Source organism: Danio rerio, chromosome 17 (genome assembly GCF_049306965.1).
Source record: "Danio rerio strain Tuebingen ecotype United States chromosome 17, GRCz12tu, whole genome shotgun sequence".
Lineage (NCBI taxonomy): Eukaryota > Metazoa > Chordata > Actinopteri > Cypriniformes > Danionidae > Danio > Danio rerio.
The window spans coordinates 30,869,195-30,893,771 of NC_133192.1; the positions used below are offsets into that span (position 1 = coordinate 30,869,195).

The 24,577-nt window shown below is 35.4% G+C and overlaps 1 protein-coding gene across 2 annotated transcripts in view; it reads right to left on the bottom strand.

The window, feature by feature from the left end:
* ush2a (Usher syndrome 2A (autosomal recessive, mild)) overlaps window positions 1-24,577 on the bottom strand; it is a 394,144-nt gene that overhangs the window by 39,509 nt on the left and 330,058 nt on the right. For both annotated transcript variants that reach the window (XM_009293147.5, XM_073928624.1), the window contains exon 61: window positions 11,822-12,176. In XM_009293147.5, coding sequence (XP_009291422.2) covers window positions 11,822-12,176 — 355 coding nt within the window. The remainder of the gene's footprint in view (window positions 1-11,821; window positions 12,177-24,577) is intronic.

Consider the following 24,577-nt stretch of genomic DNA (forward strand, 5'->3'; position numbering starts at 1 on the left):
TTTTGTCCCCCCCAAAAAATTGCAATTATTCATATATTGTTATACAAAACTTGTGACTTTAAAAAAAAAAAGCTAACCCTTTATTTTGATGGTCCATTTGAATATTAGTAGACTGCTTAATATCTGCTAATGCTGGTCATTCATCAGACATTGACTTGACTATTAGAAACTTTGCAAGTACATATCAACTTACACTAACCCTAACCCCAACCTCAACCTAACAGCCTACTGATAATCTAATGTTAATTAGCTGCAATTTAACTTAAATTCAACTAACGGACCATCAAAATAATGGGTGACCAAATAAACTAATTAGGGTTGTTCCTATTCAGATATTAGAATTGTAAATACTTGCCAAGGACAAAAATCTGGCATTGGTATGGATGGGTACTTAAAACCATAAACAGATCCAATACTATTTTTTAAATGAGAAAAAGAAAGAAACAAACAAAAAGAAATAAATTACCAAAGCAAAATTCATAAAAAATTATACCTAATCCTCAAAAAAAAAAACATATTTTATTCAAAAAAACTAACCATTAGTCATATTTCTGACTTTAAGAACATCAACAACCCTAATCCTTCCCAAAAATGTAAAGCTTAAAATGCAAAAAATTACCCTATAACAAATCAAAACAACACTAAATAAAAACGGTCCCACTTTATATTAAGTGGCCTTAACTAATATGTACTGACACAGGAACTAATAGTTTGTTACAATGTACTTATTGTGTAAATACTGTGTACTGTTTACTGTGTACTTATGCTTGATTAAATACATGTATGTAATTACATCTGTAATTAACTTTTGTAATTACATTTGTAAATACACTGTTGACCATCCCTTAAACCTTAACCCACATTTAAACCTACCCATGCCACGAAACCTGTCCATAACCCAACCTCTATCCCAACTCAAAAGCACCACAAGTGTTCTCAAATACATTATAAACACAGTAAGTACATTGTATTTATTTTATGATGTAAATAGATAATCGTTAAGGACACTTAATATAAAGTGGGACCATAAAAACTTATCCGACAACAAACTTAATAACTTAACCTCAAACTTAACAACCCAAATGCAAAAAAAAAAAAAAAACAACAATACAAAACAAAAATCAACTAACAAACAAATCCCAATAACCTTTACCCTAAAAAAAGTCTAAAAAACATAATCTAACTACGCTAATGAAAAAAAAAACTAACAAAAAACAACTACTTACGAACAAATCCCAATAACCTTAACCCTAACAAAACAAGTCAAAGATCCAAACACTAATAAAACAAAACCCTAACCCTTCCCAAACAAAACAACCCTGAGCCTAATTAACCACAACAGAACAATCCTAACCCTAATCCAAAACAAAACATTACCCTAAACAAATGAATAGATAAAAACTCCAGAGACACATTTGTCAATTTACCTTTTTATGATTTGCAGGAGAATGAAAGTCAAACAAGTTTAGGGGATGACATAAGAGGATGAATTTTCATTGTTGGTGAACTTTAGTATCACAACCATCGCTCTTGTCCCTGCATAAACCTTATTTTAACTTTTGAAAAGGTTACAAAGTTAAGACCATCATTTTGAAACATTCATCTTTTTTTTAGCAGTACTAACAACAGCCCGGGTCCTAAGATGCCTTGACACTATTAATTATTTGTGGTTTGGATGTAAAGTTCTGTTCAGCCCAGGCCTCAATCAAACTGAGAGCTCTTGAATCACTGAGCTGTTCTCCAGACCGGGCTGATGTCTGATGAAGCAAACCCCTCATGCATGCAAACACAGACATACAGAAGCTGAGGAAAGTACCGTTTACCTCCTCTGAGTGTGTCTGACAATCAGGAATGTGAATGATGGAACTCGTATTCAGAAAATAAAAGCACACGCAGTCAAGTGTGCCACTAACTTTAGCTCTTTAAATCAGAAATTAGATTTGACAGGCACTCCCAGAGTGTTTGTGCAGTACTACAAAACAAAGCAGATTCTTGACAATATAAAAGCAGACTTAAGTGTGTGTGTATCGCACTTTTATTCTGTTTACCTACTGCCTTTTTTAGCATTTTTATTAGGCAGGACCAAGCTAAATCACATAGTATACTAAATATGTTTTACAGTATGTGTAGGTTACAGAGCACTCAACACATGTGCACTAAAGATTAACCCTTGAGTAGTGTTTGCACTTCTCCAAAAGATATGAGCTACTACTATATTAGTAGATTGTTATTTTTTTCCTCCATCTCATCCATTTCTAAAACTGTTTCAGACAACTTAGCATTTAGTAAAAAAACTATCATTAACAAAACAAACGTAACCCTAACAAATCTAAACGACACTAACCCTAGACCAACATTAACCCTAAAAAAACAACCCTAAATCTAAACCTAGAAAAAAACGCACTGCCTTTTCACTTGTTCTTTGATTTTGTTAAAAAAAACACCTTCAGTGTTGCCATATTGTAAATAAACTTAAGTTGTTTCTACACTGCACAGTATACTATAGTCTGACATGGCTCTGTGTTTGCCTGGCTCAATTTAGATTCCACAGCAGTTTAGATCCAGTTAAAATTGGTAGAATTAATACTATACACTGAAAAAAATGATGTCTGTTTCATATGTGTTGAATTTAAACAAACAAATCACAGTTAGTAATGTTGACCTTAATATGTTTAAAATCAACCCAAATAAATAGTTTACAACCACTTAACTAAAAAAAAGTTGCAAATCAAAGAATCATCTTTGAATCCTTTTTTTTTCCAGTGTATTTGCGCTTCTTCTACTGCAGTGCTTTCATTCTGGGTTGTCCTAGGCAGTTTTCACTAGATCAACTCTTTAGCTACCTATGAGAGGATCATCTGAAACTCCTCTACTGACCACAATGCTGTCATTTCAGTTGTCTTTTTCTTGCGGTGGTATTAAAATTGTTTAGTTGTGCAAACCAACAATTCAGCAATGGCTGCTGCTAGCCATTTAAATATAGTGTTTGGTATCTCATGTTGCAAATCCTATGATGTTGGTAGTGATGATTCTCCTGATGTAATTGGTAATCAGCACTGTAATTGTAACCCTGCACCACTGGTCTGATGTTGCATGGGTATTTATATTACCAATAGACAAAAATGTTGTTTTTGTGGTCCTGGGTCACATTTATTTTATGTCATGGTAATAATGGGACAACTTGCTTGAAACCTTACTCAAGGCGGTACAAAAAAAGTAATAGGTATGGAATTCAGAGAATAGTGAGCCATACCAAACTGAATGGAGCTGTACAATGCAGTGGAAATGAGCTTTAATTATAAAACAATTGTGCTTAAAAAAATGCTTTATAACTCTTTGAGACTGCCCATTTTAGGTTTAGATTCAAATTGTGCCATTTTTGCAACTGTAATTTTAAATTCAAATGAGATTGTGCTCTTTTCAAAAGAGAGCGGATCTATAAATACCCATGTGTCAGCATAATGGCTGACTTAAAAACAAGATAAACATCTTATGCTAATGAGGGAGTGATCGTCACTAATGGGTGGGGCTTTCCCCTTTTGGGGAAACATGTACAAAGGGAGAATGCCAATCAAAGTGTTTCTGCAGACTATTTTTATCAAGTGTGATTGTAAAATGTAGAACTAATGAATTTTTACTATTAGATGCTGGTTATATTCACAGACTGTTGCCACACAACTGTGTTCAAACCCCTTTTAAAAGTGATTTTTGCATAATAGGTCCACTTTAAAGAAATTGTGAGTAAAAATCAAATATGAGTACATTGTACACTGCACCTTTTGCAGTATATGCTTACCCTAGCAAATACATAAAGACTTCAGATGCAAAAAAAAAAAAAAAAAAAAACCTAAGTGCCTAAAATGAGTTCTAAAATGATCTTTTTCTCATGCTCTTGTGCATAGATTCAGTTATTTCACTTTTATGGCAAAACTAGGTTATTTTCATTGCATTTAAAGTTAAATATTTAACATAAACATAATCAAAATGCTGATTTTAGAGGGGAAATTCAGGTGGCACTTTTGCATCTGAACTCTTCACATAAAAACCAGTGTCAAGGTATTATAGAATCATACATTTTTGGCTAATGTGCAAACCAGTTTACAAAATCCATTTGAGCCCATTCACAAAGAGAGAGGAAAACTGAATCAAAACAACTGGGATGACAAGATTATATTATGACACATCAGGCCAGGTTTGAACTTGCACACTCCTTGCACACCTTGGTATATAGAGCACGTCCACAACCACACCAGATATAAAAGACTGAGACTATTGCATTAACAGCCTGTTCTGAAACTCTGAATGAGATTAAAACTCCAGTGGAATCCACAATCAAAATCCCCAGACCGTCGGGAGCTCCCCTCTGTTTGTCCTTTCAGCAAATGAGCGCGGGCTCAAACGAGGGCCCAAACGAGCTGCTAGCGGTTCTGCTCGGATCATTCAGCTCCACTTCAATAGTGTGTATATGAGAGTCCACACAAAGACACGGTCCAACGCGCCGCCATCATGTTTATGCACTCTTCACTGTGCTCTTAATGATAAACTAACAGATTGTAAACATGCTGCCCGAGTTTCAACCCCTCCCTTCGTTTCTTTTTTTTTTTTTCCTGTGCATTTTTTAAACAATGTCCTTCATGTTAGAGTGGTTACAGGCAGCAGAAGGACATCATTAGAGCCATGGTTAAACTGTAATTTACACCATTAGGAAGGCAGGAGCAATTTTTATTGCCTAGTAAATTTCAGCTCTGAAATATTTGGACCATATGGCTCAATTTGTGTAATAACCTTAATTTCTTGCACCCTTCAGGTCCGCCTGCATCTCCGCTTGCCACTCCGACAGAGCCGGGCTTCTGTGCGCAAAAGCCGAAGCGTCTATAGAGTGGCGGTGGAGATTAATAAGGTGTCACGTCCTGTTTGGGTGAAGGCATTGGAACAGCAGCCAGATGGTATCTCTGCAAATGACTGTCAGGGGTCCTGATCTAATCAATAGGATGTATTAATACATCTCCCATCGCTGGGGTTCTCATGGGGCTGCTGAGCAACATCTGGAAAGATCAGGAGGGGGAGAGAGAGAGCGGTGGAAGCTACCAACCAAAAGGAAAAGGCAATAGCGTTAGCAGGAAGAGAAAGTGTAGAAGCAAGAGTGAAGGGAAGGAAGAGACAGGATGGCTCTGGTGCTGGCTGTGACTGGGCCTGCCTAATCTCTCATGTAGGCTTGATAAGTGTTCAGTAATGAGGGGCGTCTGCACACATGGTGAGGGAGGAAGCTTTTGGCGGCTCAGACCGCCTGTGCTCCGTAGCCTCATTCAGTCCCGCCGCCGTGACGTCCACATTAATCACACACACTGGCACGAGCTACGGCACACAGCACAGCCAGGGATCAATAGCAGCCCCACCCAACACAAAAATACACAAAAAAAAGAGGAGGAGGATGGGCACTGAAGACCACAGAAGACCACAAGCATTACACCATCTGCTCCATCATCTGACTGCTCTCTTCATTATGTGTCTACTCTATGGTTTTGAAATCTAGAATCAAACATAGAACAAAACTCTTTTTTTGGTTGATTTGAAAGGGTGTGTACTGGTCAGGGCTCAATGGTAAGGATGAACCATATGATTTTGCAACATAACTTATGGAACACAAATATAACACTGTGTTTTTAGAGATGTTTTTCCTTTGTTTTATTATAAAACATTTTTAAAAAATATAAATGTAAATATAAATTAATTGTTAAAATGAGAAAAATAATATAATATAATATAATATAATATAATATAATATAATATAATATAATATAATATAATATAATATAATATAATATAATATAATATAATATAATATAATATAATATAATATAATATAATATAATATAATATAATAGACATAAGGGCTCTTCTTTCTCTCTCTGCATTATCCTTCATTCTCTGACATGAAAACATCTTCACTCCACCAGAGAACATTAACCTGTAGCCACTCAACAGTTGGCAACAGCTAAATCAATATGATGCCCCACTGCAGGCCAAGTATTGACATGGCAGGCGGACAGCTGATATTGCACAAAGTCAGTGTCCAAAAAAAGGTTCTGCACGATCGATGGATTATAAATGTAGCCGTGAGAAATTGCACTAATACCCACACTACAATTTCCCCCTGGCAGGCGTTACTGTGACTGGACAGTGTCGTCAGAGGATGAACATGGAAAAACTCGAGCAAACAATAAATTAATGTTGATATTTTTAAATAGAAATATTAAATAATATTTACATTTCATATCAAAAAAGTCAAGGTTGTGATGAATATGATAACATAATCTTGTTTTACATTTTATTATCAGTAAATATAATTCATCCTTATTGACATCCATTCATTTATTCAATTTCTTTTCGGCTTAGTCCCTTTATTAACCTGGAGTCGCCAAAGTGGAATAAACCACCAACTTATCCAGCATATGTTTTACGCAGTGGATGCCCTTCCAGCCGCAACTCATCACTGGGAATCACCCATATACACTCATTCACACACATACACTATGGCCAATTTAGCCTACCCAATTCACCCATACCCCATGTCTTTTGACTGTTGGGGAAACCGAAGCACTCAAAGGAAAACCACACGAACACAGAGATAACAAGCAAACTCCACAAAGAAACTGACCCAGCCTGGGCTTGAACCAGCGACCTTCTTGCTGTAATGCGATTGTGCTACCCACTATGCCACTGTGCTGCCTCCTTATTGACAATAATGTGAAATTTAGTAATGCCTTTAGTACTTTGCCAATGACAAAGTAAATTTGTGCTAAATTTACGGTAACATAAAAAGTGAAAAACTGAAAATGCTTTATATACATGTTTTTGCAAGAACTCTCCTTTGCTCACCAAGGATGAACGTATGTTAATAATAGCAATAAAAACCACAATAGTGTAAAATATTACCTATATTTGATATATCAGTTTTATATTAAAAGGTTTTTAAATCTAAACTATTACTTTAAAAATTATGTGATTTTAATGGTAAAAAATGCAGAAAATTCTACAAAAAACTGTAAGCTGGTTAACAGCAAGTTTCCTAAAAAGGGCACCTACGCCTTTTTCAAGATTTAAGATGAGTCTTTTGTGTCTCCAGAATGCGTCTGTAAAGTTTCAGCTAAAAACACCCATCAGATTATTTATTATACCTTTCAGAATATTAACATTTGCTGCTCTGAATACTATGTAGCTGTTTTTGTTGTCAGTGCCTTTAATGCTAGTTCTGCCCACCCACCGTTCCTACGTGCCTGTCAAAGTGTCTCAGCCTCGTAACATTTGTGAGAAATACTACGGTGAAACCTTTCCCAATGATTATTTGATGTATTTGTTGTGGAGTTAATTCAAGCCTTTCTGCGATGAGTCCAACACAATGTCAATACAAAGTTCATGCACACATACAGCAGGTACATGCACACACACAATGCACATTTAAGATTTTTTAAGCACTGTTTTTGCACAGTATTCATGTTAATGTACAAAATAAACCTGATTTAAAACCTACAAACCAGGATTGAACCGTCTTTTTAAAAATAATTTTATAATGTTTATAATATAATTTTATAATGTACTGACATGTGGCTTTGGTGATGAAGTGAAGATATTAAAATCGCTGTGATTCATTACAATCATACACTGTTTTAAAACTGTTTTAATCTTGTAAAACTCATTCTTGATCACATTTGTTGATGGTTGATGATCACAGAGGGCTGAACAGATATTTTGATCCTAGTTGCTTTGTGCATGTCCTGTCTTGTTTATATGATTACACATATTATTAGGGAGACATTTTAATACGCGGTCAATCAATTCGGTGGGCATTGCGGTCGGCCTCTAAATGCAAGGGATTTTATACTATTTTTTGACATTAGGAAATAAAAAAGAGACTTATTGTCTTTAAATCACCCCAATATGACTGTGGACACACTATACCTACACACAGCTCTGTCCAACCAGCTAACAAAAAGATGATTTTCATCATAGGTGCCCATAAATATATAAAGTAATATATAAAGTAAAGTAAGTCCTGCATAACAATTTACTTTTTAGGTTGTATTGGTAAGCAAGTAAACACCTGAAGTAATCCTGAAGCAATGATAAGTGCATAGAAAAAATCACCATCTGAAAATGTGTAAAAAAGGAAACAAACAGTCCTGCACACTATCAACACTTGCTTTATGGATATTTCATTAAATATGACCTTCATCAGACATTTTTTGACAGTATTTTTTTGTTGACATTACTATTTTTATTTTTCCATGAGTGATAGGTTAGAGATTTATGTTACATCTATTGTTGATTAATGATGTTTAATGCATTACTTTAGTGTCATGTGTGCAACTGTTATGCTATTTCTATATTTCTGCAGAGTTATCTGCTTGGTTCACTTTTACTATATGGCTTTCTCATTTTTTTGTCAGTGTAATAAAGGTACAATGTGTAGATGTATTAACACTAAAATGTATTTTGTAGCTATTATTTATACACTATTCACTTTTGATAAATTATACAACAATAAAAATAACTTACAAAAGAAAACTTTTTAAAGTTACTTTTCAACAACAATTTTGTTTAGTTTATTATTACATGATATACAAAAAATATACAATTTGTGACATGATAAATTTGCATCAGCCATTAGGAGGCCGGGGTCATAACTCAAGAGGCCCGAGGACACGTGGAAAATTAATTACAAGCTGATTAACTGCAAACTGACGTCACGTGTGCACCACTGAAGCCGACCTCTGGAGGTCAAGAAAACCTGAAAGGACTGCCAAGAGAATAGAAGCGCAACTGTAAATTACTCTGGAAGAAAAGAGGGGTGCTGATAAAAGGCCTATGCGGGCTGACGTTCATTAATTGCTATCAAAATAATTAATTTGTCTATTAGGCAGGCATCTATCTGGCGCCCAGTGGGAGAAGCTGAACTCCTCAGTGGGCTCTGGATTCATTCCCCTATGGTGTTGCTGCTATCGGGGGGCGAATTGGCTCTGTTCACACTTGTTTTGAACAGGAGCTCAAGCTGAAGCCTTTAATTTGGCCGTGATGCAGTTGTGAGCATCTGCGAGGAAAGCAGCACACTATTTTTCCTCGGTGTCAAACACGCGAACGCCATGAATCACAGCGGCTACTTTTATAGGTTGAGACATCAGCGGATGAGGAATCTGTTTAAACATGCGAGCAATGGGCTGATCGCTGATGGATGATCTCAGACAGATGCTGATGCTGAAGACTGTGAAACTTCAGCTCGACACACATGAGTGAGAGGCACGCTTACTGTACACAGTTAATCAGATATGAAGAAACTATATCAACCTTGTCAGCTAAATAATCAACTATAGTCTACGATAGTTCATCGGTCAAGTGAGCTTTAGGCAAATTCACTCAAAAATGTAGATTTGTTGTTGATTCTCTCATGAGGTCATTTGAGATGTACAGTGGGCAAGATAAGATACCCAATAACTTTTCACATATGTTGTGGGCTGCATGCGCAGCTTAGCATGTCTATTCGAGTTTCCCAATGGGAGACCACATGGCAAAGCTAGGTTGCTGCCGGAAGTGGTGTTAGTGAGGACAGCGGGGGGCGCCCAACCTGCGGTCTGTGTGGGTCCTAATGCCCCAGTATAGTGACGGGGACGCTATACTGCTCAGTGAGCGCCGTCTTTCGGATGAGACGTTAAACCGAGGTCCCGACTCTCTGTGGTCGTTAAAAATCCCAGGATGTCCTTCGAAAAAAGTAGGGGTTTAAAGCGTGTAAAGTGCTTTGAGTGCTTGTGTAAAGCGCTTTGAGTGCCCAGAAAAGCGCTATATAAATGTAAGGAATCATTATTATTATTATTATTAAAAAGTCCATATTAATAACGCTCTCTTTAAAACCCCTTGGGAAGAAAACACCCCTGTGATGGAGTGCATAACAGTTTTATTCATAATTAAAAAAACATATACATGCATATATATATATATATATATATATATATATATATATATATATATATACACACATTTATTTTACTATTTTCCCCAGTGTTTGTAATCTATAGGTTACTACTATAAGAAAATATCAGAATTCGGTACATACTTTCAGTATTACCTTAGCTTGAAATGACTTGATCTAATTCTGTTTATATGAAATAAGCCTGCTCCTGAGCAGGTTTGAGCTACCAGAACTATTGCTATGACAACAACTCTCAAATGAGTTTTGAGGATCTAAATAATCCAAGATCGTGTCAAATTGTCAATATCCAAATCCAGCTAGTTGAGTAATCTACGTACGAAGAACAGACACCAGGAGCCATAGTATTAATTTAGTTTTGCCTGTATAAGTTTAAGTGTTGGTAGTCATCAACAAATCCTCTCTAATCTTCAACTCAGGAAAAAATTTACATTCAAGAAAAAAGTTAAATTCAAAAATGTCTGAATATTATAAAAATATTTTTGAAACATTTTACTTGTCAAGGATGCATTTATTTGATAAAAAATACACTAACATTTATTTTTGTGAAATTTTCATTCCATGTTCAAGCTAAATTTTCGGCATCTATTATTCTAGCAAGATACTATTCAAATCTTTTAATTCTTTTTTGAATTAATTGAATGTATTTGCTAAAAAAACATATTCATTCCTTTAAAAAAATACTGACCATAAACATCTGAACACTAGCACATACTCATAAAAAATGTACATTTATAGTTTAGTAGTTACAATATTACATTTATTGTCTATATATTTCTGTCTAATAAATAATAGTGTGCTTGATATTTGTTTGATTTTTAAAAGCCACTCAAAAGTCCATAACAAGCTATTTAATTGTTTATTTATTTAATTTAATTGTGAACAATTGTCTAATTTAAAATTATCCGCTACTTTTGTGTTTAATAAACACATGAAAACATCCAGCTTCTTTGTAACTTTAAGGTAAATGTCCATTTAAAGAAAGCCAAACTAGACAAAACAAGACAAAAAACACAAAATACATCGAGTGAGTTAACTATTAGCTAAATTATCTTACATTAAGAAATTTTTAAATTGTCCTTCTGTAAGTATTTACATAAAACTTATTTTTGTATTAGCATAATGCAGTGGTTCTCAAACTTTTCTCATCACGTACCACCTCAGAAAAAAATTGTCTCTTTAAGTACCACCAAAATGAGCAGTATTGAAATACAGTAGCATAGTAGGTCCAATAAAGTAGCTACAACTCTGCACAGTTAAAAAACATGGCAGATAAACTCAGAAATATAGGCTAAATGTCATGTATGGCATATTATATAACTAATTTTTGATAAATTTTGAAATATATGTGGCAAGTGCATGACATATTTCATTCCTCCGCGTACCACTAGAAGGAAGCCCGCGTACCACTAGTGGTACACGTACCACAGTTTGAGAGCCACTGGCATAATGCATTGCTAAGAATGTAATTTGGAAAACTTTAAAAGGCAATTTTGTTTAATATTTATATTTTAAAGAAATTAATATTTAGATTTCCAGAAATGTATCCCTATGACTGGTTTTATTGTCCAGGCTGATATTTATGCAGCTTCCCTCAAATTATGCATAGTTTTAAAAACATTAACAACGATTAACAACAATCACAGCATTTAACTTATTCTACTTTCTGATTACAGGATAAAAGTGGCTCTTCATTTCAGAGAATTGTCCAAAACATTTTTTGTGAGTGCTATTTCATGGGCCATTACTCATTTGTGTCGCTTCTTTGCACATGGAATATTTAAAACTTCTCACACAAAAGTGTGTACAGCATACCAAATTGAAAGAAGAAAACTGTATTACCAGAACTGTAAGAGCAGTAACAGTTGTAGAGTTGAATGTCGGATCGCTGGGTGGTTTCTGGTAGACCACTTTGTACACGAGGATCACTCCGTTTGGGGCGTTCGGCTGAGTCCAGCTCAGCAGAAGAGAGTAGGCACTGGTGGGATGGGCTGAGGGTGCATTCATGCCCTGTGGTTCTGCCTCTAGAGTGTGGATGGAGGACCATGAGCTGGAGGCAGAGCCTTTAGAGTTGACAGCGGCGACTCTGTATTCATATTCAGTAAATGGATGAAGAGAGTCTGAGGCATCGATGAACTCGAGAGGACCTTCAGTCCAGATGAACACCAGCAGCTCCTCTTGAGTTCCAGCTGGTCGTCTGGAGGAAAAAGAGGTGAAAAACCCCAAACTGTTAATTTTCCAAGGAATACATGTTAGTAAGATATTGGAGAATTATTTTTCTTTCTGCAGTATATAATGTGGAATAATGTTTCATCAGATGACTTGAATGGTTATGTTTAAAAAAATTAAAAATCCAGAATTATGTGGTTGATTATATTCCTAATATAGTATTCTTCTTCTTCTTCTTCTTCTTCATAATAATAATAATACTAATAATAATAATTACAATAATGATAACTATAATAATAATCATAATTATTATTTTATAACTGATTCAATCAAAACAGATATATACTATAATAAAAACATTAAATAATAGATTATAATTAACAATGAAATTGTTAAAACTTATATATTCTCAATTTCAATATATTATTATATAGCAAATTTACAAAATGGGGCGACACGGTGGCTCAGTGGTTAGCACTGTCACCTCACAGTAAGAAGGTCGCTAGTACGAGCCACAGTTGGGTCAGTTGGCATTTCTGTGTGGAGATTGCATGTTCCCCTACAGTATGTTGGTGTGGGTTTCCTCCAGGTTCTTCTGTTTCCCCCACAGTCTAAAGACATGACCTACTGGTGAATTGAATAAGCTACATTTTCCTTAGTGTATGTGTGTAAATGAGTGTGTATAAATGTTTCCCAGTACTGGGTTGCGGCTGGAAGGGAACCTGCTGTGTAAAACATATGCTGGATAAGATGTATAAAGAGACTAGCCCGAAGGAAAAGAAATGCATGAATATTACAAAACTAATACAAATATATAAAGTTCTTTATTTTCAAACAGTGTACCATTAAGGTTTTATTCTGACTGGATGAAAAAAGAATTTGATTCAATGTGAATTTAATACTGTGATAATGGTAGAGTGCAAGGACAGCAATAAACCTCAAAATAAAGAACTTCATAGTAAAGTTTTAGATGGGGTGATAATACAATTTGAAATTTGAGGTTAATATTAATTGTTATTAATTCCAGCCTTTGTCTTCATGTATGTCAAACAATCAAAATACAACTCTAAATACATTTAAGTCAATCCATTTTGTCTTGAAGAATTATAATTTAGCCTGTATTTCATCCAAATCCCAAAACTCCAGATTAAACTATGTAATTCTGATTGTTTACAGATAGCTCACTTGCTCCTAACTTAGCGTTCACATTGAAAGCGGTGAGAGCATCAAAGGTCACTCTGGATGCCCTGGCGACACTGCTGTCAGCCTTCAGCTCCGGCGGTAAGAGTTTCAAAATTCACTACACTGATCTGCTAATCAGTGAACCTAATGAACTAATACAAAATATCAATCTGAGTGTTGTATATGTATATCGCGCGACTTACTCACTCCTACACCTCTCCGAGGCATCACTCAAACATGTCAGTTAACTAGACAATTTTACAAGCATTATTAAATCGCAAACTTTAGACAAGAGCATTAAACAAGCAAAACACATTCTCTCAGGCTAGCCCTCGCAAGAGAGACTGTCCTCACAGAGACCCACAGGAAGAATAAGAGCGAGAAGTGGCGAGAAGGAAAGAGACAGAGAGAGAGAAAACGCCATTGCAGTTTGGGCTCGGCTTTTAAACGCTACACCAACCAGCAATTGGTGGCGCAAACCCAGCGTCAGCGGCCAACGTCATCAGCACGAAATGCGGATCCTCCAATGCCGTTCGTACCTGTAACACATGCATGAAACGACACACCCACATACAAACGAACGCACACACTTATCCAAAATACGTTCTGCAAGCGAACGTTACACCCGCATTAAACATACTTTCTAGCGTGAAAATGTTGCCCACTTTTCATCAAATTAATTTAAAAATGGAAGATCAAGTTGCATGTGGAGTGGCTTTGCTCCACTTAATTATCTAATATGTGTCTAATATGTTTGAAGTATTCTGAAGCAGCAATACTGTTTTGTATTGTCACATGAGATTAATTTAAAGAAAATTAAATATAACATTAATGCACATCAGTAACTCACCAGTAATTTTTTAAATGTATGTTCCTGTAAGAAAACATTGCAAATAATTGGAACTGCGGCGACCACAATAATCAAACCCTTAGGAACAACTTTGGTCGGAACCAAATTTCACAGGACTGTGTTCTTTGGAATTCTCTCAAGCGGTGGAAATACATTTCGATTGCTGGCTGCCGAACCATGTTATAGTTCATTACTAAAAAGTTGACTTGATTTCAACTCTCCTCAACTGCCACATTGGCGAAGATGCACCGTGCTTCTCCTCGCTACTTATCGCTGCAGGCTCCCATTGAAAATGAATCACCTACTACTTTGCTGCTCTTACCACTTTTGGTGTGAACGTATACAATTACTAAGATGAACCTCTCCACCACTTGTTGTCATTTGAAAAGACATCTACTCAATTTGTTCAAATATTTTTGACTTAAGTTTGATTATTTTGCATCTGTATTTCAGAGTTCAGAGTCTATACCTGACTGTGGATATAAGCTCCGTGCAACTAGAATAGAGTTCAACCTTCAGAGTTCAAAGCTCAATTTTAGCACTCACCTAAGCCTCATACCATCTACATAGATATCAGAGAACAATTTAAACATATCGTATCAATGAATTCTATGATACCTTTGAACGTACTGCTAAAATAAATATAGAACATCTTGAAAAGCCTCGAAACCTCATGAATCTCCTGAAATCAGCAAATTTTTATTTTTGGGTGAACTCTCCCTTAAATCGTAGCAGAATTACTTTGACAACTGCCCTACACTATAGGACTATATTGACTTTTTTCATTCTGGCAAGAACAAGATAAAACACATGTTCTTACCCTAGCAAGAACATGACAAATCGGTCTCTTTAATGCTCCTTAAATACGACCGCAGAGAGAAATGAGACCCCAAAACAAACAGATCTAGTGGGGCTGCGAGAGGACGGGTGCAGAGCTGAGGAAGAGCACACAGAGGAGGGTAAGAGCGGCCTCAAGCTTCGTTAATTCCTCCACATTAGAGTCCTGGCCTCCATGCTGCTGGAGAAAATGACATTCACTGCTCTAATGTGGCCCCTGCCGGCCTCACTCGCACTGCCATGGCCTAATCTCACCCGCCGCATTAAAATAAAGCCAAACAGAGACTGGCAGGGGAGAGGAACGTCTCACACTATGGCGCTAAACTACAGCACACAGCTGTGATCAGCAGTCTGTTACACACATACACACACATACACAATGCATCTGGAACATAACATCTTCTGCTTATGCAAGGAAGTAAAAGCTAAAATATAAAATAAGTATTATGTTTTTTTTTTTTTTTGGGTGGTCCAGTATGAAAAGAAGAAGATAAGGAGGACAATCACTCCTAAACACATACACACACACACACACACACACACACACACACACACACACACACACACACACACACACACACACACACACACACACACACACACACACACACACACACACAGATTTATTTATTTATTTATTTATTTAACTTAATTTTGTTTTATTTACTTTTAATTATTTGTTTGGGCGGCACAGTGATGCAGTGGGTAGTGCTGTCGTCTCGCAACAAGAAGGTCGCTAGTTCAAGCCCCAGCTGGGCAAGTTAGCATTTCTGTGTGGAGTTTGCGTGTTCTCTTTGTGTGGGTTTCCTTCCAGTGCTTCGGTATCTCCCACAAGTCCAAAATTGTCCGCAGTGTATTTGTGCATGTCCTGGTCCTCCAGGTTGGTGGTTGAGCGTTGGGCTAATGACCCACCCCGTTAAAATGAGATGTTACGAAGCACCAACATGGTGTGGCTAAATATCAACTTTGATATAAACGGCCCTGGGAGTAAGTAAGTATTTATTTGTTTAGATACTTCAGGATATGGCATAAGCAGGCTCATAAATAAGTCTTTATGGAAACTAAATATAATGAAAAAGAAATTAACATTTGACATATTACCATATTAGAATGATTTTGTGACACTGAAGACAGTAATATGGTAAAAACGCAGAGAATTTAGCTTTGAATTATATAAATAAATAAATGATATTCAATATTAAAAATATTAACATCTAAAATTTATTTTACATCACACAAATATTTTAAAGGGACAAATCACCCAAAAATGAAAATATACTCACTTTTTACTCACCATTAAGTGGTTCCAAACTATTCCCTAACCCTTAATATAAAAGAAAGCATTTTGAAGCAAGCTGACAATCTGAAAGCACAAGGAATTTAGAATTGTTTATGTGCGTCAAAAGTGGCTGATCTGTTCGGCGAAATATTTGCGTGTCACCGCATCTCAAATGACTTAAAACTAATGACAAAAGTAAATGACAACATTCATTTTAGGTGGACTATCTGTTTAATAAAGTTTAAAGGGCACCTATTCCAACCCTAGTTCAAGATTTAATATACATCTTTTGTGTTTCCAGAATCTAAAGTCTAAAGTTTCAGCTCAAAATACCCACCAGATTATTTATTACACCTTTTTAAATCTGGGAAATTTAAGCTATTAGGACAATGTAGCTTTTTTGTTGCCTGAGCCTTTAATGCGAATGAGCTGGTTCTCCCCACCCACCATTCCCATGTGCATGTCAGAGCGTAGCCTTCACGTAGACAAACAGCACAGTGACAGTCAAGAATGAAGCAGATCTCCCTTACTACAGTAAGACTTTTCCCAACAGTTATTTGTCATATTTGCTGTGGAGTTTATTCAAGCCTTTCTGCAATGATGAGACCCACACAATGTCATTATAAAGACCCACAAACAAGGATTGAAGCGTCTTGTTTCATAATTGTACTGATGTGGCTGTGGTGATGAAGATGGTAAAATCGCTGTATTCATTACAAAAATGCACTGTTTTAAAAATGGTTTAAACTTGGAAAACTCATCCTTGATCACATTTGATAACAATTGATGATCACAGCGAGATGGACAGATCTTTTAATCCTAGTTACTTTGCGCATGTCCTGTCTTGTGGATATGATTATACATGTTGCTACAGAGACATGTTAATATGCAGCTGTCAATCAATTTGGTGGGTGGGAAAACCACAGTCCAACGCCATGTTGCGGTGGGCCTCAAAATGAGAGGTATTTAATCCTACTTTAACGTCAGGAAAAAAAAAAAAAGAAACTCATTGTGTTTCTACCTCTACAATATGACTGTGGACACACTATACCTACACGCAGGTTTTTCCAAATAGCTTGCAAAAGATTATTTTTATCATAGGTGCCCTTTAAATAAAGAGCTTACAGTGGTTGATTCGCTTCTGTACTATTTACATAAGCATGTAAACATTTTCACTAAAATTAAACTGAAAAAATCTAACCATAACAAATCATAATACACTTGTGCCAACATTTGCATTAGCTGCATGCATGCAAAATGAACACAGACGCATTCTAAGAAACTGATTACTGTAAATCTGTACAGCAGCCAAAGACTATCCCAGGTAATACCTCATCCCATATGTAACGTAAGTTAAATGCACGGAGGACAAACATCCCCGAGGTGGTGACACTCACTTCACAATCTCAGATAACCTCCAATGGGCCGAATACATACACAATAGCACATTAAACCGATTACATTTAGCGCAGCGCTCATCGCCGGCATTAAGATGAGCAGATAGAGTAATACACCAAGTCCTTTAAGCCACGAGTGAATTCCCTGCCCCTGAATGTGATGTATTTGCTAAGGTTTATCTCACTCCCAAATCAGGGCTAAGATGAAATCCAGTCATGCGTTCGTCAGGAATGTCCTGGCATCTGTGGCTATGCTAATGATATTTTCTTAAGATTTATGCGGGCTTAGACTGATCTGACCTTGCATATGAATGACACCGGTCAACAAGCTGTGCTGCCCTTGACTAAAACCTACACACACACACATGACTGCATTCAAACAGATGCCTGTGTTCGCTTAAACTAGACTGAATGCAGTTAATAGACCATTTCAATATGATCATCTCATTGGCCTATGAACATTTCCTGCATGTTATCAAACTATTTCATAACTGTAATAAGAGGCAAATCAATCATAACTTCATGTTAAAACAGCATATTGTTCTTTATCAAAATTTGGCTCTTTTTGGATTCTTGGAAGCTTTAGAAATTAATGTAAAACAGGAAATACGTTGGGACCACTGTTTTGTTTACATCTCTCAAAATGGTTTATAGTGTAATCTGATCTTCAAATCAAAAACTGAAGCTGAACAATTTTACTTTAGTCTTCAGTGTCACAAAATTGTTCAAAACTTATTTAATAATGCTGGTTTGATTGTGTTTATGTAAACAGAATGCAAAAATATCAATAAAATCTTTAAATGGGTGGAAAAGCTGATCAGAAAATGATAATAATTGTATTTTGAACCATGAAAGTTAAATAACAAAAGACTTTAGGTAGATATTTTTCTTGCTTATATGAAAAATAGCTAACATTACGACTCAAAGAAAAAAAAATTACATCACAAATTTATTAGAGCAAACATGTTGCAAAAAAAGAATAGATAAAGGTGTGAATAGCAGATATAAAAACATAAAAGTTGAATAGTAAAAAAGATACAAATAAAAGAAAATGGCTTTAACAACACTGTAAATCAATGAAAAAATTAAACAACTAAATGATTGTTTCATTTTGATATGTCGGAAATAGCTAACATTAAAAGTCAAACCAAAATCACTGAAAGTGTTGGTCGCAACTTTCTTTAAAACGGCTTGACTAAAACCAACACATAAACATGACTGCATTCAACCAGATACCTGTGTTTGTTTCAACTAGAGCAAACATAGTGGGAAAATGTCTCAATTTATAGTGTAATCTGGTCTTTAAGTCAAAAAAAATAAATAAATAAATACAGTTGAAGTCAGAATTATTACCCCCCCCCCCACCCCCCGAAATTTATTTTATTTTTTAAATATTTCCCATATGATGTCTAACAGAGCAAGGGAATTTTTGCAGCATGTCTGATAATATATTTTTCTGAATATTTTTTTCTTTTTTCTTCTTTCTTTCTGCTAGAATAAAAGCAGTTGTAATTTTTTTAACCTAGTTAAGCCTTTAAATGTCACATTAAGCTGTATAGAAATGTCTTGAAAAATATCTAGTCAAATATTATATACTGTCATCATGGCAAAGATGAAATAAATCAGTTTTTAAAGATGAGTTGTTAAAACTATTATGTTTAGAAATGTGTTGAAAAAATCTCTCAGTTAAACAGAAATTTGGGAAAAAATAAACAGGGGGTCTAATAATTCAGGGGGGCTAATAATTCTGACTTTAACTGTAGCTAAATTTTTATAATCATTACTTCAATCTTCACTTTCACAAAATCCTTCAGAACTCATTCAAATATGCTGGCTTGATTGTTTATATAAACAGAATACAAACAATCCCATTCAATTAATCTTTAAAAAATCAAAGTTGGTGGAAAAAAAGTCATGAACAGCTCAAAAATTTTAATAATTTAAAGTAAAATAATTAAAAGAAAAAAGAATATGCCTTTCGCAAGACTGTAATTTAATGAATGAAATTAAACAACCCAATGATTGTTTCATGGTGACATGATGCAAGTAGCTAACATTAAAACTTAAACCAAGATCAATTAGTGTTGATCAGACCTTTCTTAAAACATTTAAAATGGCTGTACTTGACTAAAACCAACACACACACGCGCACACACGCACACGCACAAGCATACACACGACTGCATTTAACCAGATGCCCGTGTTCGCTTAAACTAGAAAAAATGCATTATGTAAATGTTTTAACTTATGGTGCAATCCGATTTTTGCCTAGAATCTTTCACGTTATCATCTAATGCTAAATTTTTAACATCATTACTTCAATCTTCAATGTTACAAGATCCTTCAGAAAGCGTTCTAATATGTTGATCTGAATGTGGTTATTTAAATAGAATGCAAAAAAATTACAATAGTTTACATTTAACAAAAGTCTAAATTGGTGGATAAGAAAAAAAAACAGTTGATTAAACTTTACTAAACCATGAAAGCTGAATAATTAAATTAAGTGTTTCACACTGCTACGTATCATATAAATAGCTACTGTGTGCTCTACCAAATGGTTGACCATATTTTGACTGTTTTAAATAATGACTGTTAAAGTCATTTAAAGAATGACTGTTTTAAATAATGGTTACACATCACAGCACTGATGGTTTACAAAAAAATCAAACAATCATAATCCTGTTGCACTGCTACATTTGATTTTGGTTTCACCGTAAAAAAAAAAAACAGAAATCATGTAAATTACTGTTACATAACAATCTGACATATTTTATGGCGTACTTTAAAAAATAAAGATTATTTAGCATTCAAAATTTTTTTATTTTGATTATGTTTTTAAATAAATTGCTTACACTTCATATTTTTCATAGTTTATGTATTAATTACGGGTCTTTTACCATAAATTGACATATCAACCATTTGGTAAAGGTCAATATCTTAGAAATTATGGGATGTGTTGAAAAAAAAATACACTGAGTGTGTAAACTAGCGACATTCGGAGTTAAGAAATGCAATCCAAATGTTTTTTGTTTTTTTGGTAGGACAGTTAAAGAGTTAAAACTCAAACTGAAATTGAAGTTTTCATTCATAAAATGGTTGCCCTTGAATAAAACCAATATGCACACAATTGTATTCACTCAGATGCTTGTTTTTGCTTAAACTAGAGCCAAAAAGTTGGGAAGACGTCTCAATTTATGGTTTAATCTGATTATTGTCTGAATCCTTCAAGCCAAATCCTGAACGGTTTAAATTGCCATTCACTATGTGCGGCAATAAAGGTGTGAGCACTGCCGGCTGTGTTGTTTCCGTCCATAACGGCAATGATGGCAATGTAATGATAGAGTTGGCTACTCCCCGGTGCATTGCTGCCGGTTCTCCTTGAAGGATGCTTGTGTAACAGCGAAGCGAAGCATTCTGATGTGATCGTGCTATGTCAGTCTTAGCTTTATTCCCTCTGTGCGGGGTGCGAGCATCATGCCATTCTGTTTCATATTGCTCTCAAACGGCTCTGAATGTGCCTGGAATAATCAAAGTCAGCAGGGCAATGTCATCTTCCATTTAGAGCTGCCGATCAGCCCCTCTCTCTCTCACTCTCTCTCTCTCTCTCTCTCGTCTCTGCACTCAGATACCAGAGTCACTGATATACAGCTGATATCCACATAAGCACTCGGCACTCTATTCTGCGTTTTTCTGCTGTCAGTTGGACAGGAACTCGAGAGGAAATGTTGACAAGTGTAACCAGCAGTGATTGGCCTGTTCACCTCAAGGTCACGGCATAATTACTGTTTGTGTTCGACTACGTTTCCGGCCTTCCTTTCAAACATGGCCTGACATGGACTCACACCTACACATACACTAGCACACACTTATTTCTGCTCTGCACTGACATTAGCCTGACAGCATCTTTTAGTTTGGAAGTGCATTAGGAGTTGTGATTGATAGAGGAGCACTGGTTAACATGTTCACAGAGAAGCCAAAACATGCTTTATATAGGCACCCAGAGCTTGTGTGACTATTCTTACACTAATATCAACATAAGATGGGACACTAAGTGCAATGGTGAACAAATGAACACAGAAATACACTGAACAAAAAATAATTTTGCTGCTTAATTAATCTTTTGGGAACAAAATTAATTAATTGTGAGGAACTCAGCATTTTTTTTACAGTGTAGCCATGCATGTTCAGTTATACTGATGATTCGGTTGCACTATTTTAGCATACATAAGTGTTCTTAATGTGTGCATACAATTTACTAATAAACGTTTGGCTATAACTACTAGAGTTAAACGATATTGTAAAAAATGATATTGCGATATTTATCCTTTATGCAATTAATATTGCAGTATGAATACAGTTTCACCAGATGGTTTGAATAGCTCTATTTGACATTTTCCTAGGGAGTACGACTGTATTCAGGTACAGAAATTGAATAATCACAATGCAAAAAAAAAAAAAAATACTTTTCTTATTTTACTTCAAGTGTTCACACTTAGCTTATGATTGATAATAAAGCTTGTTTGGCATGCTGTCCCAGGTGAGAGGCCTGAGCTCATAAGATCCTCGTGCCTGGGGCTCCCTCCCGTTTGCAAGGCGAGAGGGGAGTTTGAGCTCAGGTAGATTTCGAGAACTCCCCTGCAGTAGTAGCTAATGAACAGATAGTGATTGCTATTAAGAGATAACATGCCGGTTTGGATTAGTCAAGTAACTTAATTTGCATGTTTTTGAACGGTGGGAGGAAAGCACGGGGAGAACATGTAAACTCCGCACAGAAACGTCGGCTGGCTTGGTAAGGACTAGAACCAGTGATGTTCTTGCTGTGAGGCAACAGTGCTAACCACTGGGCCACCGTGCCACCCATCTAGGAAAGGAAGAGGAGGAGAAGGGGTGGAAGGGGGGATTCTTCAAAATGAAGTTGGCTATCATATGGAACTCAGGGTATTTAGACAGTAGTGGCTTATGAAATCGTTTGATTGGTGAATCATAATCAGTCAGGGGGGTTCAATTTCACTATACGAAAGTGTATGTGACAAATAAAGGCCTGATTTGATTTGAATTTGGATAATGAGGGACCAGCTGTCATAAGAGCACTCATAAGCACGTGATCCTCTCGGAATTAGTTTATAAATAAACTTCACTTTGTCTTGTTTCATGTCTAAATATCTAAAAATGATTAGATCAAGTAAAAATATTGTTTAGTTTTCACCTTCAGAAGTCATGATAAGAGTTTTTCCCTAAAACAATCAGCCAATGGGGAAATAAAAATTATCTTATTTTCACTTGAAATTTCGATATTTGGACTATAACATGACAAAAATTCCAAGTATGTATGTTTAAAATTTGTTTTGCATAAATTGTATAAATAAAAAAATACAATTAATCTTTCATACCCCTTCAAACATTGTCATCTTTTGACTCCATATGTTTTAAACTCTTAAAAGGCACAGTCACAGGCTTTAAAACACATGCAAATCATAAACTTTCACACTATTATGGTCAAACTTAGCAGTGGCTCCTGGTCAACTATAATTTAGGCTTAACATTGCGAACATTGCGACAATCTTGCCATGTGACCAATGCGGATGCGCAAATTGCTAAACTGATGGTAAAACTATATATTGAGCAGCACTAGTAACTACATAGGTTAGCAAGGTGTTTAGTGCCTAGTTATTACCCAGTTCATGCAATGATGATAGTAAGTAAATAGTATGTACAGTACAAGTAGAACAAGACTGTTAAATAAAGTGCAACCAATGGTTCTTTGTTTCCTACAAAGGAATTATTTGTTACTCACTGACAAGATGCAGCACGACTAAAAGTTTTAATTCCGCAGGTGAAAATGTGGTGCATCATATCAAATTGAGAAAGAATTTCTTATATAAAAGAGCACAAAAGGGTATAGATATAAAAAAAATATCAGTAAGGTATTGAGAAGAGAGCCTACTAAGAACTTTGATTGCACAAAAACATACATTTTAAATTTGAACATTACTCTGATGAAAAAGCAAATCTAATTGTATAAAATTATGATAAAAGTTTAGAAAAGAGAGTATTATAGTATTCAATCTGTGTAATAACCAGAGCACAAAAAAAAAACTTTAGTGCTTTTCATTGAGAGTAAGGAACAGAGACGATTAATATTATGTAAGTGCACTACTTTAAAGGACAAAGAGCTATCAAGGATGACACCCAGACTCTTAAGCTTCGGGGGAAAAAATATCAATAACCACAGAGAGACAATCAGATTTTGACAAAATAGATTTAGTGCCAACAACAAGGACTTTAGTCTAGCTCTCATTAAGATTTAGGAAATTAGCTGAAAGCCATTTTCTAATTTCAACTAAACACATTGAACCACATAGAAACCTGGCGACTAAGAAGACAAATCTTAAAGTTATGACTAAGAGGAAATAAATACCAATTAAAAGGGGCCCAAAACAGAACCCTGGGAAAAACTAGTAGTACTTTACACTTTGATCCTTTGGATTGAAAACTTTTAAGTCATTTTATTTATTTAAAAAATGGTTTTGAAGGTGATTCCAATGACTCTGATTGACTCTGCCATTATTGTTATACTTGTGGTGGTCACACTGAAATTCTTTTTATTTGGTTATAGCCCTTGCTATGATTAGACCTTTAGCATTTTTATGTCAGAAATGCTTCGAATTATTTTGTAAATCCTTAATGATGGCATTATAGCAATGTTGAATTTAGTTAATTACAATAATAACATATTTAATTAAATGAATAATAAAAAAATAAAAAAATATAAAATAAAACAACAAATAATACTTAATGAATAAAATAATACATAATCTAGATTTACTTTTGTCAAAATAATTACTAAAAATGTGATACTGAAGTGAGAACCATGTTTTGCAGGT